At 37.8% G+C, this 19,963-nt stretch overlaps 1 protein-coding gene across 1 annotated transcript in view; it reads right to left on the reverse strand.

Moving 5' to 3' along the window:
* LOC108706999 (SHC-transforming protein 3) overlaps positions 1–19,732 on the reverse strand; it is a 37,839-nt gene extending 18,107 nt beyond the window's left edge. The window contains exons 1-4 of the mRNA XM_018243884.2: positions 18,521–19,732; positions 7,804–7,874; positions 3,831–3,894; positions 1,908–2,027 (exon numbers count right to left, since the gene is read on the reverse strand). Of these exons, the coding sequence (XP_018099373.1) occupies positions 1,908–2,027; positions 3,831–3,894; positions 7,804–7,874; positions 18,521–19,054 (789 nt within the window). The 5' untranslated portion in view covers positions 19,055–19,732. The remainder of the gene's footprint in view (positions 1–1,907; positions 2,028–3,830; positions 3,895–7,803; positions 7,875–18,520) is intronic.
* Positions 19,733–19,963: the final 231 nt, after the last annotated feature.

The following is a 19,963-nucleotide window of genomic DNA, read 5'->3' on the forward strand; positions in this document are numbered from 1 at the left end:
CCTGATATATAAACATTTTCATGAGGAGGGTCACAGAATTTCCCAACTAAGATAGCAGGTGCTTGAAAGGGTACAAACATCTAGCAATAACCTCAGGCTGAAATTGACACAACATGAAAGCTATTGGATCTAGCTTTTACAGATCCAAACACCACAAAGGTTAATGAGGATTTCAGTCTTGATTGTTATTTGTAACCATAAAGGTGGCCATACACGGAGAGATCCGCTTGTTTAGCGATGTCACCAAAACGAGCGGATCTCTCCCCAATATGCCCACCTTGAGGTGTGCAATATCGGGCTGATCCGATCGTGGGCCCTAGTGCCCAACGATCGGATCCTAACAAATGGTAACGGGCGGTAGGATCGCGGGACAACATCAACGAACAAATGCGGCCACGATCCGACGGGATTTTTAGTCCCATCCGATCGAGATCTCTCTCGATCGGGGAAGCCCGTTGGGGGGCCCCATACAGGGGCCAATAAGCTGCTCGGTCTGTCGGCAGCTTTTATCGGCCTGTGTATGGCCACCTTTATTTGTTAATAATGTGGCCAATTTATTTTTAATAACCGTTAAAATATCTTTATCTCTTTATAAAAGCAAGTGAAAGATTTTGCTAAACTTTGTTTGCTTATAGTTCTTGTTTAAATACAAACATCTGCAGAGTATGACGGAATGATACATACTGTATATGCTTCTTTAACTTTAAGCGGACCTGTCATCTACACATAAAAAGCAGTATAATGAAAGTCCTTTGCAAATTAAAAATGGAACCCAAATTATTTTTTTCATTAAAGCATCCATACCTATTATAAAGGTATTTAAATATCTGAGCTGTCAATCAATCATCTGCCCCGCCCCTATGCCTGAGGCACTTCCTACATGTCACTGCTCTACTCAAATTTCCCCTTCCCTCCTCAGGGTCAATAATTGTGTAGGGAACTGTGTATGGGCATTAGGTTCCCCATTCTGGTGGATCCACAAGATTTTGGGGTGATACACAATGTGTCTAAATAACAGTGTCCATAAAATGACTCCTGCCTGATTGCTGTGATTGAGTAATTCCAAGACTGAAGGAAACACAATTTAAATAATAAATATAGTGTAAGTAAAGTTTATTTTGCTCAACTTACATGATAGAAAATAATTTGGAATTATTTCTTAGGGTCACAGGTTAAGTGTATTAGGCTCTACATGATATGCAATTGGATTTGCTATACACTTTTTCTTTCCTTTTCCATTACATTGGGCCCTTGTTCAACTATACAACTAAGAAAAGTATGCATTGGACTGCTTTATGGACTTCTTACGAACTTTGGGATTCTGGGATATTATGGACTGTGTACTGAAACCCTTTATTATTATTATTTTTCTTCATCTATGGATAATGGGAAACGTGCATAATTGTTGTGGGTGGGCATTTGGTTTAAAATTATTTAAGTGTGCGGTGGGTTGTACCAAACACCTGACAAAGGTTTACACCCAAAACATTGTAATCTTTTTGGCTTGACATCATTAAACACGGAGGTTATCTCCTTTGGCATGATGTATGCTGGAGTAACTTTGCTTTATACCTTTTGTAGCCTGAAACATGTTTTGCCAATAAACCATGTTGTGCTACAGCAGAGACTGCATTGGTGTATGCTTTTTCCACTAGTATAGTTGATTAATGCTCTAATGGTGTAAGGGTGTATGGCCGGTGTAAGCAAATAGTTTTTCCTATAGCTTAATCTTAAACCCAGAAATGAAGACACTACATTGGTGCCAGTATGTCACATCCCCTGCCAACACTGTAATCTCTAAATTGACAAGGAAAGGATTAAATAACTCTCAATACTGTAAATTATACAAAAAGGAAACATAGACTAATAGGCCAGAAAGTTATTTTAGGATTCTAATATTTTTGTACCTGTTTGGTGTCTGGTGTCATCATGTTTAGGCTGGCGGTTGATATATTCAGAGTTATGCCCATTCCTGCAAATTGTAGATTGCTCTTTCCCAGGATACTTGATAAGTTTTTGTTTGCTGGCTGTGAAATAAGAAAAAAAGATTTCTTGTTCTGATGGAGTTCAGGCAGACAAAATGCAAATTTGCTAAAATTAGCCAAAAAAAATTGCACACAGCAGGGAACAACTTGTGCCCACAATGAATGGGCAGCACATAGGCATATGCATGCCCGTAACTAATGAATCTATGGACAAAAGACACACTAGTAGCCATGTACTTACTATTTTCAAAGCAGGTGCAAAGTACAGGGTACACGTGCATAGTAAAACTTGGCATCCTGTATTCGAAATGTGCAACCAGGCAAGTGTGAAAAGTAAAGATGCTCTACACAGAATAAACACACACATTTCCTCCTAGGATGTTATGAGGGTATAGCCAATTCTGAGCAAAAAACATGTTTTATATCTGTTCTGTGTGTTTCTGTGTGAGTCAGAGCTGCCTTGGCTGAGGCATATGTCATCAATGTTAAGTATTCAACTCTACAACTCTAAAAAGAACTATTGAAGAGCTGCACACACTATATATAACATGCAGGTGGGAGATTGTAAATGTAAAATGTAGATCGTGATGTAAATAATGATCTCTCATATCAGATTCAGTAGGGATGTCAGTAAGTGCTAAGGTTAATTCTACAACAGCTGGAGAGCTACAGGTTTCATGTTGCTGTCTTATTTCCTTGTAAATTTAAACGGTGGAACCTCTGTAAACCATATAAGCTGTATCCTACAGCTCTTACTTCTTGGCTGTAAAATCACAGCAATATTACTCTAATTAAAATTGAATTATTAATATTAATTAAGCATTTAATGCAGTCCCAGTTCTCAGTTACTTATAGGTAATTAGAAAAAATATATATTTTTTGAGAATACTGTGTGATTGTTAAATGTCACTGGTACCTTAGAGTGTAAGGTCCACTAGTATGGTTACTAATGTGAATGATTCGTAAGATGTTTGCTGTACATAAATAAAGCATAATAATCATAATAACAATATCAGAGTGGGTTCATACAGCATAAAAGGTGACAGAATAAAAAAATGCAAAGAAAGATGAACTTAGCTCAGTACAAAGCATGTAAAACTTTTCCCAAATGTTTAGCCAAGCTTCAGTAAGACTTTAAATATGTATAGAAATGTGCAAATTAATTAACCAAAACTTTTTTCCTCCATCTTGGGTGTCTGTTAGGAAATTAAAAATGAATCAACCTTATAGGGGATCTAGTTTAAAGGGGCTTGGATTGCCTGGTGAGCTCCCACTTATAACCTCACCCACATGCCCACACTGTCAGTCAGAATAAGTTCTGGAAACTTGTACCTTCTTGTACCTCTTTACTCAAAGCACAGGCTGAACTAATCAAATCATCAACACTTGGAAGGTGTGTGACTGGGCCTTACCCTTATATAATAACAAATAGAATAAATGATTAAGAAGGATATGCAGGGATCACCATTATTCTTTATTACTATTCACCCATAAGCCATGAGCTGTGTTTCAAAAACATAACACTAACCACCCAACGGAAACTGGATAAAATGACACAACCAGATTTTAAGTTTTTTTTAATTTTATTTACTGTTATATAGACATTTTCTTTTCATTTGAAATAATGGGGTGGGACATGTAGGCTTCCACCCATTTGGAATATTCAATGACACTTCAGAAGCCATGATATTTTTAAGAAGTTTTATATCGCTCTCATGCATAGTGGGTCTGAGTAGTCCAACTATGCTGAAGAGCACAGAAGTGGTTAGAAGATGTTTTATACAACATTTCCAATTATTTCTAACCTTAACATTGATTAAATACTGGTAAATAACTAAATAGCACCTTTCGTTTTTTGAAGACTCCTTTGGTACCAGGTATAGCTTCACATACTCTGTTGAAGGCTTCTCTGTAATAAAACAGAAATTCATATTTTTTTTATAAAAATAAATTAAAAGTACAGATATTAACATCTCAAACTATGATTTGCTAACTGTCATTATTCTTTTTAATGGAACCAATTTCAATACCTGTATATTTCATCTTGTCCATTTGGACAGGGACTGATCTAAATGTTAAAAGATAGATGTTAAAGGTCCCCCCATATAATGTTTTTAACACTGACAGAAGTTGATTTAAGTATTGTGGAATATGTTTGTGCTATATAAATAAAGAATAATAATAATGATGATAATAATAACGTGCAAACTATTCCTATTAGGGATGCACCGAATCCAAAATTCTGTTCGGGTTTCGGCCAGGATTCAGCCGAATCCTTCTGACCAGCCGAACCGAATCCTAATTTATATATGCAAATTAGGGACAGGGAGGGAAAACGCGTGTCTTTTTGTCACAAAACAAGGAAGTAAGAAATGTTTTCCCCTTCCTACCCCTAATTTGCATATGCAAATTAGGATTCGGATTGGTATTTCGCGAAGGAGCATCCATAATTCCTATGCCAATGAGTAGCATATTTGGTTCAGGTATCGGAGTAGACTAGAAGGAGGGGTCACATGACCTGCATGCTCACTAACTGAACAGTTGTGTCCAATGTGGCTCCCCTTCTAGGTGTTGTCTCACAGTTGTCTTACTGAAAATGTACTAATGAATTTTAGTTCACTTGGCAGGAAACTGTCAGAGGAATGTTCCTGGAGGATAGCCAGACCCTATCAGCAACCTGATACTCAGATGACAGCTCTCAGAGGCGCTCTTTTGGGCAGCTATTGCTGAAGTCAAAGAGTTTTGGGCCCTTTGCCATATCTTAGAAAAGTGGTCAACCAACGAGTTGACACCAGGAACATCTGAGGTATGACCAGAAAATGAAAAGGCTCCATGATGATAGCAAAACAGTAAAAAACAGAGGTTCTCCAGTGGACGAGTGAGTAGCATTGGGAGAAAATCTGCCCAAAGTGATTAATTACTGGAAACTTAACATCTGAGATATTGCTCCAAAGATTGATTTGTCCTTTTTGTCTGGACATTAGTTAGAAAAAAAGGACAAATCAGTGCCCATATGTTAACAATGTTTACTAATCCTGTCCACTACCACACAGATAACAGTTTTCCCCTTAGAGGGAGGTAATTCCACAATGAAATTTATGGTGATATGGGTCCATGGCATTTCGAGAATAGGAAGTGACTGTAGCAGAAAGTACAGGCACAATCCATAACGCACCTATGACCCTTTTCCTCAAAGGACAAATGGGTAGAGCCCAGTTGCATGGGTTCCTTAGAGGACATAGGGGCAGATAATTGAAGTTTGGGTGCCAACCCTAAGGTTATATTAGAAGGGGGTAACCACAAGGTTATCTTCCTGACATATTTCCCTATGCCTCCTATCAGTCTGGATAGTGAGATACATTAGGGAGTCAAGGGAGGACAGAACAGGAAAGAGAACTCCAATATCCATGATTGCAGCAGCCAGCTCCACCCTGAACTGACTACATAAAGCTTTATCATTTCAGCGGTCTCTACTGCCCATCGGAGGAATTCATTTACCCTGCCTGAGATTACGGATAGCTGCATCAGCTAAGGCAGTATGGTTGGGATTGTCATATATAATTGCTATAGCTTTGAAGAAGGGCCCGAGAGAGAGAAACGGTACCTAGATAGTTCTAAGTAGTATGGTATGAATACGCTACCCTATACTGAGCTACAGAGTATCTTTGCAGCATGAAATAATTCCTGAATCTCTAAGGAGACTCAGATTGACAGGCTACAACACAACGTATGGCTGTGTTTGACCCATGGTCCTAGTGAATAGATAGTTTTAATATTGTCTACCTTTACTGGGCAGTATTTGAGAGTTCTTGAAATACTTCCAATAAAACAGTTAAGCTGTACAAAACACCCCAGCAATGCTGCTTGAAAGTAGATGCATTGCATTATATTGCATAACTTGATATGAAGAGAAAAGGAATATGCTTTTACCCCTAAACATAATCACCATCTGCTTAAAATATCATCAGATGGTGAGAGGATGACTAACACTGACACAGTCATATCTGCAATGCTGTACAGTTTTACATGAGTGTGTTTATTATGTAAAGATATTTTTATAGTTCCTGCTACTTTTCTATTTAATAGCCACTGCTAAAGCCCACTTTTATAAATAATTAGCTAATATAATCCATCACAGACAGGAAGCAGTAGTGGAAATGAACATAAAATGACTGGTTAAATATTAAGAGGAAAAATCACAATATGTATTTGGCATCCTCCTCCTCTTTCTTGTATGGTTCTAAAGTGTTGCCAAGCTCCAACTTATTTTCAATATAGCAAAGTATAAATTTACAACAATGTATCAAACAAGGTAAGCATAATGAAACGGAAGACTATGTATGATGGACAAGTCGTTATTCCCTCCATGAAGTGAAAAATATTGGTTGAAAATTCAGTCATTGGTGAAAAGCTGGTACAAGTCCAGGTGGAAGTATCTCTCTATCCTCCTTAGTCAGTGCCAGTCTACTGGAGAATGTTTGTTTCAAGAGGGAGAGAATATATCCCAAATGTTTACGGGACAGCACAGGTAGGGTTGCCACCCAGCCAGGGCCAAGGCCGGTATTACAAATTTACTGGCATTGTAGTTACCAGTAAATTTGTAATATCCTTAAGATTAGCCTTTGGCCCGTCCCCAATCTACTTGACACTTATCTTTTTTTATTTCAAGGATTGCTCCATAACCAATCCTCGGGCCATTGCATGCAGTGCCCTGTCCCCTCTACATCATAACCACACCCCTTCATGGCACTGCCACACTCCTTTAGGTCACCGGCTGGTAAGTATTCTTTTAAAAGGTGGCAACCATAAGTACAGGACCTAAGTCAGATATTGATTCATGGCTCATTTAGCATGTCATCTCAAAACTCTTTTGGTGCAAAATCTACATGTACCAGCAGTGTCAGTTGTATTTAAATTGTAGTAAAGGAAAAGTCACACAGCTGAATTTATGCATTTTTCCACCAGCACTGGTGGAGAGAACATCACATGTGCCATGATGCTTGCAGGGTAAGAACACAGTGGCACTGTGCGGGGTGGAGGCGAGGATGGGGGCCAGTGGGTGCTTTTGGCTCTGGGGGGTTTAGTTCTCCTTTAAAATGGTACTCAGTGCTTATTGGTGCACTTTTGCCACAATCAAAATTGTATATTGTTTAAAAAAATAATTAATCCCCTGTTGTAAATTTCTCAAGTCATGAGTCCCATAGCTTGTAAGTAGTCATAAAACTATTCCATTAAATTATTTTCATATATTATAATCATTCATTATTTCGTCTATATTGCATCTTAAAAACATAATTTTTAAAAAAAAACTGGCAAAATTTTCATTAGTTATTTATACAAAAGAAAACACAGAATATTTTGACTTTATCACTTAGTAGTCCCAAAACGTTCCACGCTGTTTGAGATTAAAACCATAGCCATAGCTTGTAGGACAAGGTTTAAACGAATATCCTGCAGTTCTAAATCATTGCATGTTCTCTACATATTATTAACTACATATTAGTAAAGGTATACACCAAGGTTTTTCTGTTTTAATAAGACCCATCCCAGTTAAATTGATTGTAGTTCAATTAAACATTAAACCTAAATCATGATTAAACTGTGTGCATCATGATTAAACAAATGCCTTTATATGTTATAAACAAGTTGCTTTATATGTTTAATTAGACCCTCAAAATAAGCACAAATAGAAATATAAAAGTTAACACAATAACAAAATGTAAAACTGCAGTGAATTTGAAGGTTGCATGTTTATTTTCACAACCAAATTTCAGAAAATATTGTTAAGTCTCTAAGTTACACTGTGGTTCTATCTTACCTTGTTATTTGAGTTCTTGTGTTGAAGTCTAAAGATCTCATGGATCGCAGAACTTCTATGCATCCCAGATACTGCAAGCAAATCATGAAAAATATTTGCCAGATAATTAGCGATCAGAACATACAGTAGAAGTCATTAAGCAAAACTACAACGATAAACTGGAGAGATATTTACAATCTCTACTTAAATATTGTAGTTTTTTTTTCACACGGTTCACATTGTATATCCTTATTTGAGACATTCTAAAATCAGATATTGCATTCCAAGTTCAGACTTATAATGCTGAATTACAAATGGTGAGGTATAGTTAAATTACTAAATAAAAGCATACAACATATATACAGGAATGGGATTATGCAGAATGATCTGGAACTAGGGTTTTTCACATAAAGGACCTTTCTTTAATTTTCTGTATTTTTTTTGTTTAAGTAATTACTTTATATAGATTCAAAAGTGGTGTTTGGCACAAATATGGATTCATGTAGCTTAGTTATGATCAAGTACAAGTTATAGTTTTATTACTACAGAGGAAAAATAAAATAATTTCTAAAAATGTGAATTATATACTTATAATAAAGTCTATGGGAGATGGTCTTTCCATAATTTGGACCGTTCTGGCTTTCTGTATAATGGATCCAATATCTGTACTTTGCGTTATATTCTTTGACTCCATGACAGATAAACATTTAGCGGGCCCAGAACACTAACAATATTGAAATACAATTTCCACCAATACCCTTTCTCAGATTTCATAACAGTAAAATTGAATTTGCCACAATCAGGCAACAATCATCAAATCCGATCATCACCAATCATCAGAATCAGATAACGGAGGCATAAACATTTTTAAAAGTTAGTAAATTTCAACTAAGAGGGAAGGGGGCAGCAACAATCTGGGACATGGGAGTGCATTTACAATGATCTCTTTGAGTTCATCTGTAGTTCTGAGGACAATCCTTGCTTTCCAACTACTGGACACTTTTGAAAGATTTTATTATTCTATGCTTATAATTTCAGGTTGCCAATGCCATCCTGATAATAAAGCAGGTCAGAAGGAAAACATCTCTGAAGCACAAAAGAAAAGTGGAAAAACAAATGCATGTGTAGAACAACCATATGCAGGGCCGTTCCTGCCATGAGGCAAGGTAATCACCTTGCCTTAGGCGGCATTGAACAGCCAGTTAGAAGGGGCGGCAAAAAGCCGCCACCTGTAACTTTAAGAGCCGAATTTCCGTTTTTAAAACAGAAATTTGGTTCTGCTAGTGAAGAAAGTGCAGTATGCGCTCTTGAGGTAGTGATGCAGACCCTTTTGACCCATTCCGACGCTAAACTTTTACGTGCGGAGTGGAAGGGGGGGGCGGCATCAGGGTTGCTGCCTCAGGTGGCAGCAGCCCCCCTGACCGTATGTACACCCGTCGCATTATTTTATATATTGTACCATGCTGCGAGTAATAACAACATTTTACAAATAAAGTAATACATGCATACATTAAGACAGCTCACAAAGATCTTAACTTACACAAGAAAAGAAAATGAAAAGATCTCAGCAACTAGGAAATTAATCATGGAGCTATATTTTTTGATATTAGAGGAAAGGCTATATAAATTACACAGGCCTGTACAACTTTACTAAGGAGTATATTTTTTCCTCTTAATACATACGGGCAAATTCACTAAAGGGTGAATTTTCACCAGTGACCGATTTTCCACACTTCGCACTACTTTGCCAGGTGCAAATTTGTTACCATTAATTCACTAAAATGCAGCCGAACGCTGGTGAATTTTTACTAGCATTACTTCGGCTGGACAAGCATTTCATAGCGGATTTTCAATAGTTACCGAAACTTCTCTAGCACTTTTGTACTAAGGTTAATTTGAATAGGGCGGGTACATTAACGTCGTATGGACATCTTTATTAGTAATGTTGGTGCACATGCTTGAAGTGGCCACTTTGTATTACAAATGTCCAGTGAGCCATAATAAAGACAAAATAGATCTTCTAATGCCATAGACTTGAGCCAGATACAACCATTCGCCAGAGCGAAAAGTCGCCTAGCGATAGGCTGTGAACGAAAGCTAGTGATGGTCTCATTGGCTAGCGAATTGTCCTCTATGACTATTAGTGACTTGGTGATGTACCTTGGATGGGATTTCTGGCGAAATGTCGCCAGCATCGGCCACTTCGTACTTTAGTGAATCTGCCCCATAGCCCTTCAGCTGCTTTGGGGTGGCTGCATACACAGTGCCTAAATCCGAATTACTAGACAACACGTGTAGTCTCCTATTCATCTTTCAGTTTGCCATTTAAAGTTTTGCTTGCTTTTAAACAACTGACTAGTAAATGCTTGCTGTTGATTGGATGTTATAACTACTTAGACATATAGCAAACTTTGCACCTTTCAGTAAATAACCCCATAAGGGGTTAATTTAATGAACGTCTCAAAGGTTGCATCAGGTCTAGTAACACAAAATAACCAATCAGTATGAGCATTAGGTCACCAGTTTCAAGGCAAATACGGCAGATATCTCAGTGGTTGCTATGGATTGCAGAAACAATTGAACAACTACTTTGATAACACTCCTACATTCCAAACCTACAGAACAAAAATCTTAGTTTTTATCGTTTGTGAATCATTTAAGTATTACATTGTCTTGAAATATCACTGTCTACAGCATACTAACTGCAATGCAAACTGTCTGATTAAAAATAGGCAGGAGAATACTCATTCTATGTCCATCCAGTATGCACATTGCTAAACTGTTTAAATGTTTTTTAATATAAGCACTGGTCCATCAGGTATGTGCTAAATATTAGCACATCAGACAGAATACTAGTCCTAAATCAAGGCCTATTAATGCAGTACACACAAGCAATATCAGTGCATACTAGTTGGTCCTACTGTATCAGCATACTGATATGTTATATACAGTCAGTGTCTATTTGCTGTTAGGCCCCAGTGCTACACAGATATAACCATGGATTAGTAGAGCTGCTATGGCAACAGACAGTTCTCAGTAATGTCTTTTAAGATCAGTGGGCAGTGAAAACTATGTAGTTTTTCCGTGATCTGGAAAAAATAAATCAATTCATTACCCAGTATAAAAAAGGCAAATTTTATCTCATCTATTCACATTCTGAAATCTGAGGAGATAAAACTTGTTATTAAAGGGGATGTATTGTCAAAAATTAAAATCCTCCTTTGCCCTTGGGGAAGCGATGTAAGCCTTTTTCTAATTGCAATCAATTATTTTTTTATCAGCGGTTTTCATTTGCGCTTCAGTTTAAATTTGAGCGCAATCCGTTCCCCCACATACCTGCTCTTTCAGCTGCAATAAAAAAATAATTGATTGCAATTAGAAAGAGGCTTATATCGGTTCCCCAAGGGCAAAGGGGGATTTTAATTTTTGACAATACATCTCAATTAAAGAGCCAATCCAAATATTTCTCACAAGGATTTATTGCAATAACCAGTTTTACCTATAATTATACACCTAAAGACACCATGCCTACGATTGCGATTCTTGAGCACTCACTATAGACCTAGATAATACATCTATTACTATGCTATGCTCCCTGTGTGTGCCATACTCTGCCTGCCCCATACCTCCCAACATTTTGGAAATATAAAGATTTACCGCACCCATTTTTGTGGCCGCATCCCCTAATTACTATGTCCATTTTACAAAATTTGGTAGGTTGTGAAAGTTTGAACACATTTCTGTGGTTTTTATGTGTTATTACAGTTTGAAGGTGAATTGCCCTTTAAGCTATACGTATATATATATTTATCTTCTATAGTAAAGCACATCCATAAGAGTCTTACTCAGTTTAGATACTGTTTATTGGATGCAGCCTTCCAAGCACCCTTTCCATGCGCCGGAACAGGTTGAGGGGGGCCGCATCACTAGTGCTGAGAGGGCAACTGCCATCTCTGCACTAGAAGAGCCAAAATTCTGATTTGACTCTGATCTGAATTTTGGCTCTCCCCTCATGGTAACAGCGCCCCTGTTTATTTCCAATATTTGTTTATACAGTGACAGCCAGTAACAACGATCTCTACATCTCAACTCAATAGATTTTAGCAAAGCTAACAGATTGAATTAAAATTATGCCCACCTTTATAAACTAACAGTTTATTTGCAATTCATATGTGAAATAGAATAATGGATGATAAAATGTTATAAACTAGTTTGAGTTGTGCCTCTGGTGCCTCTTAAAAAGTACAATAGCTGATCTGAGGAACTCTATACTTGGGACCTGTTATCCAGAATGCTCAGGGCCTGGGATTAAAATTGAGTCTATAGGAAATTACCTTTAGGTAATTTGGAGCTTTCTGGATAATGGATCCCATACCGATCCCATACATCTAATCCACTAATCGAGGCTCAGTGTACATTGAACTAAAGCACAATTTAATACACACAAGTACATAATTTCTCAGACATAACTTGAATAAAAAGCTTCTATTTTGTATGTAATACATTTAATTATTTGAAATGGGGCTGTACTCACACAGGCGCATGTAGGCGCCGAACGCAGGTTGAGACGCAACATGCTGCATTTTTCCTGCGTTCGGCGCCTACATGCGCCTGTGTGAGTACAGCCCCATTTGAAATAATTAAATGCGTCTATTCCTGCGCTCCCCTGCAGCTGAACGCCGAAAAACGGAACGCAGGGGAGCGCAGGTAAAAACGCTCATGTGTAAGAGCCCTTAGACTCACCTTACTGAATCAACCAGCACATTAGCACAAGGTGCAGTACAGAGAATTGTGTATTAGTATCTCCTGGATAAAGTGTCACTAGTATCTCCTGGATAAAGTACTACTTAGATGGACATAATCAACTAATCACATGGTGAGCAAGCTGATGAAATGGGGGAATCTGGAATTTAGGGACTATGGGGCAAATTTACTAAAAGGCGAAGTGACTAACGTGGGCGTAACTTCGCTAGCGGAGATCGACACTAGTGGTACTAACGCCTGGCGAATTTGTGCTCTGGCGAATGGACGTAACTACACAAATTCACTAGGATGCAAATTTTACTGAACGTTACCTCTTGCGCCAGACTTGCCTTCGCCACCTCAGACCAGGCGAAGTGCAACAGAGTAGATAGGAGTTTCTAAAAAAATAGTTGAAAATCTTTCTAAGTCCCAAAAAATGCTAGCGTCTTTTGCTTTTTCAGGGTGATAGGCTGCAAAAGAGCGTGAAATTTGTTGGGGCAACCGGCTTCCCCACTACATTTCCTAACATATGGCACATACACTGGCGCAACTTCACTTTGCTTGGCGCAGTAACGCTAGCGCAACTTTGTGTGGTCAGCGCCCTGGACGCAACTTCGGATTTTAGTGAATTAGTGTTGTCCTGGCGAATCTACACCTGGCAAAGTGTTGCGCTGTGAGCGAAGCCGTCGCTGGCGAATTTTCGGAGGTTAGTGAATTTGTCCCTATCTTTCTGATATGGTTTATGAGGGGGTAGAACCTTGAATGAAGATGGTCTTCCAGCTACAACTTAAAGGGGGTGTTCACCTTTAAATTAACTTTTCGTATGTTATACAATGGCCAATTCTAAGCAACTTTTCAATTGGTCTTCATTATTTATTTTTTTATAGTATTTTAATTATTTGCCTTCTTCTTGTGACTTTCCATCTTTCAAAAGGGGGGGGTCACTGACCCCATCTAAACACAAATGCTCCGTAAGGCTACATATTTATTGTTCTTGCTACTTTTTATTGCTCATCTTTCCAATCCGGTCTCTTCTACTAATATTCCAGTCTCTTATTCAAATCAATGCAAGGTTGCTAGGGTAATTTGGACCCTAGCAACCAGACTGCTGAAACTGCAAACTGGAGAGCTGCTGAATAAAAACCTAAATAACTCAAAAACCCAGTTATGTATGATATGCATATTGACAGGGAACACACACCTTATCTGGTGTGTGAATTGACCCATAAGCAATATGTATTTTATTTATGCAGCAGTTGCGTGTATGGTAGTACAGAAATACTCTTGGCCTTCAAATTAGCTGCATTTTTTAACTCATGGTTGCATTACCTATGCCAGTTTCCTTTGAAGATGGCCTAATTTATCTTACTGTTTACTTTTTTAATACCCTCATGCCATTAAATATAAATGTAAGCTCAGGCCCGTATTTGTGGAAAGGCCAGGGCTTAGGGTGGCAGAATTTTAGGGAGGTGGTATGCCACCCAACCACTCCAGCATTGGTTTAGAAGCAGGAGATACAATAGTTTTTAAAATTTCCTGTACCATTCCCAGTACTCCAGGCCCGATGCTGAAAATTTGCACATGTTCACAAAGGAAGGGGGAGGGGATGGGAGCAATGAACAGCAGCGGGCCTAGAGGCACCTGCTATGTAAATCCGGCCCTGTGTAAACTGTAACATAAGATTCAAACTGTACCTTTACATGCATGGTTACAGAGTGTTTCATTGGTGTGACATAGGTGTCACCTGGTATGTACTTATCTTCTAATTGTTTAGGAGCTCCAGGGAGTGCAAAGGTGTCATGTGCTCAGCTTAAAGCACACCTTACACCGGGTTTCATTGCACCTCAATGAGCTGTGCTCTGAGCCATGTTGCTGGGCTTTCCACTAAGAAATAATTAAAAAGTATATTGACGGGATCTAGAAAGGGGGAAATAGGAAAGCGGTAACCTCACATGGGAAAGAGAGAATTTTGGAAAATGAGAACTAGACAAAGTGCTGTAAAAACTGACAAAACATACAGGACAGTGACAGAAAAGAGAGTCAGTCAACAGACGCTAACCAACAAAGAGAGAAAAGAGGGAAATTGGAAAAAGTGGGACCTGAGGCATAAAGAAAACTTCATAATAGTTGCAGACAAAATGTCAACAGAGGTATGGTAAGGAAAAACTCTTTATCCTGAAAACCCCTGGTCCTAAGCATTCGGAAAAATAGATTACAAATACATTATTTTAAAAAGATTTGTGAAATAAAATGTCAGAACCTACCAAACTATTTGTTATTACTACAAATGAACTAACAAAAGTCACAATATCACAATATTATGCTAGACATTAGATTGTGTCACATATTGTATGGTTGCTCCAGCTTTTCATATGGTTTGCAGTAACCATGCTCTCCCCACCAATGTCCACATTTCCAGGCATATAATTGTGCTGAAAACTAAGAAGGTAAACCCATGGCCTGTGCTTTCGTTTCTCACTGAGACTGCTGATATATGAAAAAGGTAAGAAGCCAAATGGTAACGTGATGGAAAGGCTATAGTAGGGTGATGATTGTGTGCAGGGTAGGAAAGAAGGTCAGAATGGACACAGATATGATCAGGGGAAGACTATGTGCACATGAAGGCAATGGAAGGTGGCCATATAGAGTATGTGTGCAAAGCCCCCAAGCCACGGAGAGGTTTATCTGCTCTGGTGGTAATCAGTATTGACATATACACAGTACGGCATCCACATTATTTCACAAGCTGCTGACCCAGTAAACGCTGCAGTCTGAATGCCACCTCTGCTCTCCCTCTCTATGTCGCTACCTTCCATGTAAAACTGACAGATAAGGAGTGGAACCGAATATAAGTGCACCTCTATATTATTGGCATTTCTCATTTCTTTATTAATGAAAGTTTCATTATCTGAGTTGTTCACCTTCCAAATACTTTTTTCAGTTCAATTGTTTTCAGATTGTTCACCAAAAATGAAGGCTTTTGTCAATTGCTTTTTATTTTAACCCCTTTTGTGACGTCATCGGTGGGGCGGATCTATAAAAGTAACGTGGAGGTCGGATGTGGGCGCAGGCTAAGGGAGGGCGGGTTAGAGTCGGGTGCAGGTAAATCCCAACCTGCACATCACTATCGGTGACCCCATTCCCAGAGCTGCTTCAGAAAGACATAAGAAGGTGAAAAATGCAACTTTAAACTTCAATATTATAAAAACTGTCACAAATAGAAAATAGAAAGTAATTGCAAAAAGTCTTTATTTCTGGTGAACAATCTTAAAATTACTGAACTGAAATAAATGTCAAAAGGTGAACAAATCCCTTTAAGCTGCTAGCTATCATTCAGTGTCAATATACGCTCTATATTTCAAACCTTTATTTATATGAAAAGCACAAGTTCTGGAACACACAGACCTGTGTCCACAGGTACTGACAGTGGAACCCAAACTGCAAAAAAGCATGGTGGTGTGCTCCTGTTTTCAGCAACTTTCACAATAAATAAATTAGGCTTTGTATGTTTTCCCCAAGCTTACATGGGTTTCCTCTGTAACCACCCCAAACACATACAGGCTAGTGGATTAACCACAGGTGTGTGTGAATGTGATAGGGTCCTTATAGTGTAAACTTCATTGGGGCATGGGCTGATGTGAATGATATATAATCTGTGTAAAGCAATGCAGCACATATTGTTAACAACTTTGTTGAATAACTGTATTTTGAATTTCTGTTTATTTATTGCATTAATGTATTGTTCTACTGTATTGCCCTATGTACACATGTAGCCCTTTTTTAAATAAGATACACATGCATACATATACACATAGCACTACCCCAGAAACTTATCATATCAGCCAATTAATCTCCAGCAGAAAATATAAGGGTAGTAGAAGTCCTAGATTTAATTATTTCATGTATAGCTTTACACATTTATGAAGCTCCTCACTGACTTCTAGCATCCTTATACATAAGAGTAAAAAGCTAGACCCAGTTGAATCCTCAATATGTGTTTAACATTAAACAGAAGATCTATTCTTTGCAATACACTCCGTCAATGCTCAAAGTGAAACGGTGATCAGGAGGATTAGTTTAATAAAAGGCAAGGCTAAAAGTGAACAATTACAAAATGCCTGCAATATTATAACTACATCTATTGCAACACAAACTTTACACTTTCCTTCACATACTATTGTATTAATTCCGTTCCAAATAAATCCATCCACAAATGATTTCAAAGTTTGACATGATTACGTAGGGAAAAACCTGTTGGATTTTATGACAAACATGCCATAAAATGAAGGGGAATTTACTTGGCTAATATGATACAGTAATCTGTGGCTAAATTTATCGTTATCTCCAAGCAACAACTGGCAAAGAATAGCACATACTGGTTTATATATTAATAAATCTGTATACAACATTGAAACCCTAAAATAAACCTGTTCCACTTCTACCACATGGCAACAACAAAATAATAATTTTCAACATATTTAAATACTTTAAATACCTGTTATGTTATGAAATATGGTAAAGCTGGATGAGCTACAGCTCATTTTAGAGCGATAGGACTAGCTGCCAGTTTAAAATCTGTCACAGTAAAAAAATGCAGCCTCTGTCCTGGAAAATAATATTCTCTCATATTACATATATAAAAAGCTTTCCAAAGCATCTTCAAAGATCACAGATCCCAGGAATGTAAAAATTATTATTCATAATGGAGAATAAGTATCTAGACCAAATAGTTTAGAACAGTACTAGGCAGCATATTACAGGTATAGGATCCGTTATTTAGAGACCTGTTATACAGAAAGATTCGAATTACGGAAAGCCTGTCTTCCATAGACTGCATTTTATCCAGATAATCCAAATTTTTAAAAATGTATTTTTCTCTGTAATAATTAAACAGTACCTTATACTTAATCCAGACTAAGATATAATTAAACCTTACTGGAAGCAAACCAGGGTTTATGAGTTTATTTAAGGTTTACATGATTTTCTAGTAGGCTTAAGATATGAAGTTCCAAATTAAGGAAAGATCCATTATCCGGAAAGCACCAGGTCCAGAGCATACTGGATAACAGGTCCCATACCTGTATAACATATGATTATTTTTTATAGGTCTCTATAAACAAAAAAGTGGGCAAAGCCTATTTTGCTCTTTGGAATGATGTACAACTCAGCTTTTGCTCTTCCACTGAGAGACACAAAACTCTTGTAAAGAGCATCTTATGCTGTCATTTTTTTTCTTAGTAAAAAGTGAAACGTTCAAATATAATGTACCGTAGTACTGTGATTGGGTTATATTATAATGCAACAATGAAAACCAGTATTGTATGGAGCAATACTATACAGGATTATGTCAAGATTCTTTACTGTTCCTTCCCAAGATTAGAGAATGTGTGGGAACATAGAAGAAAATCATCACACATAGGAAAAAGATAAGGTATAATATAAGATTGTAAATATTAAATTAGCCACAATTCTAACTGCACTATAGGGTAAACATTCATTTTTTTTTCAGATGCCTCACATCTATTTTCCCCGGCAAAAAAAAATCTCCTATATGGCAAGAAACCTAAATATGTACACATATCCATTGTAACATCATTTAGTAGGCGATGTTTATTTCCATGCAACCATGAAAATCTCATAATTGTTCTGTAACTGTTTAACCAAATGCTCTTATTAATATAGCAATGTCTACTAGAAAGCAGCACTGCGTTCATTAAGGTTTATCTCATATCTGGTTAAATGTATCAAGCAAAACAGAAGCCAGTGATATTTGAAATGCTCACTTCTTTTCACACTGCAAGAAAATAAAACAGAATGCTACTTTTACTGGTAAGCACACTATTGCATTTCATTTGAATGGCATGTTAAATCATTCTGCTGTAGATCGGAATATAAAGCCACTGATAGAGCAGTTAGATACTGAATGATTCTGCTGTTATCAAGAGCAAACTGTTCATTGATAAAAAAAAGAAGAACAAGGAAGAAACAGACCAACCTTCACAATGTACGTCACTCCAGGTCCTAGGATCTTCTCGTTCGAGTGCAACCATCCCCGAGAAGGTTTATTGACGAAGCTGCTACTTTGATTCGAATCCTCTCCTCCCTGATGCATTTCTTCTGGTGTTTTTTTCCCTGTGCTCATCTTGCTCAGGTCCTGCTGAGAACACGGTGTAGAGACAAGGTTACATGTGTTCTCTGTGGCTCCTGCTGTAATGCTTTGAGCTGGAGAGCTCCCCTGTAACTTGTAACCTGTCAGCTCCTTTACTGCAGAGGAAAGATTCTTAATACCCAACAGGCTGCCTGAACTGGCGAGTTTTAAGTTGGACACTTTGTGGATGAATGTACAAAGAGTGGTGGGTCCATTTTCTTGGTCCTTTCGCAGCACGTCAGGTGGTGCGGAGCAGGGTGGTGAAGATGAATTTCCGGCTACAGTGGTGACTTTACTGTTCACGGAGAGGTTGTGCAGAAGGTCGTCCACTGGTGTCACAGATTCATTCTTGAAGCGGTTATACTTGGTACGTTGAAGCATGCCCTTCTATCTTGTTTTTTTCATGTGCATTGGCAAATCTGTTGCCAATCTTAAAATCAAAGTTGCTAACATTTCCTAGCATTCATAACCATACCTGTAAAGCAGATAATAAAAAAACGTAATATGCCGTAACAATTTAAAAGAATATAACACTTTAAAAATCTGTGCTGAATTGTCCACAAAAAAAAATGTAACTAAAAGTGAATCTGTCTGCTCCTTTGGATGTACATAGAATGGATGCAGAAGCAGACAGTTCCCTATGACATTCCAATTCTGGTTAGAGCTGCCAACTCGCTCACAGCAAAAGCATGATTCACACAAATGAGGAGACCCTTTTCAACAAAAAGCTCTGTGAACACTGCAAATCACTTCCTGTAGCACAAAAAAACCCACCCACTTACAGCACACTAGAACCAATCAATTCTCAAATTTCCTCTCCCCAACTTCGCAAACACATAATTTTTTCTAGTATTTTCAATCTGTCCCCTCTTTCCATAACCATAGCACACCTCCAGCAACTAAGTCGGTCTACCAGTAAAGCATACGAGCTTCTGGTTTTACAGAAAACCTAATAAGAGCATTAAGAAACCTTAAACTTGCAGTTCCATGTACATTTTATGTTACAATAGTATGAAATACAAAAGGGTGACAATTGCTGTAACTGTGCATTATTTCAAGAATTCGTTCTACTCATGATAACAAAAACACACCATTTTTTAGAAATCGCATGATAAGATCAATAGAGATAAACAAATAAAATCCAGTTATTTATTGAAAAAAATATATTAGTTTAAGGTACATATTGGTAGTAGAAATATGCATCTGAATTCATGTCTGGATAGCCATTTCCAATATATTCAAATTAAAAGGCTGCTTTTTAAGGAAATTATTCCCCTTACTGGAAATACC

Source organism: Xenopus laevis, chromosome 1S (assembly GCF_017654675.1).
Source record: "Xenopus laevis strain J_2021 chromosome 1S, Xenopus_laevis_v10.1, whole genome shotgun sequence".
Lineage (NCBI taxonomy): Eukaryota > Metazoa > Chordata > Amphibia > Anura > Pipidae > Xenopus > Xenopus laevis.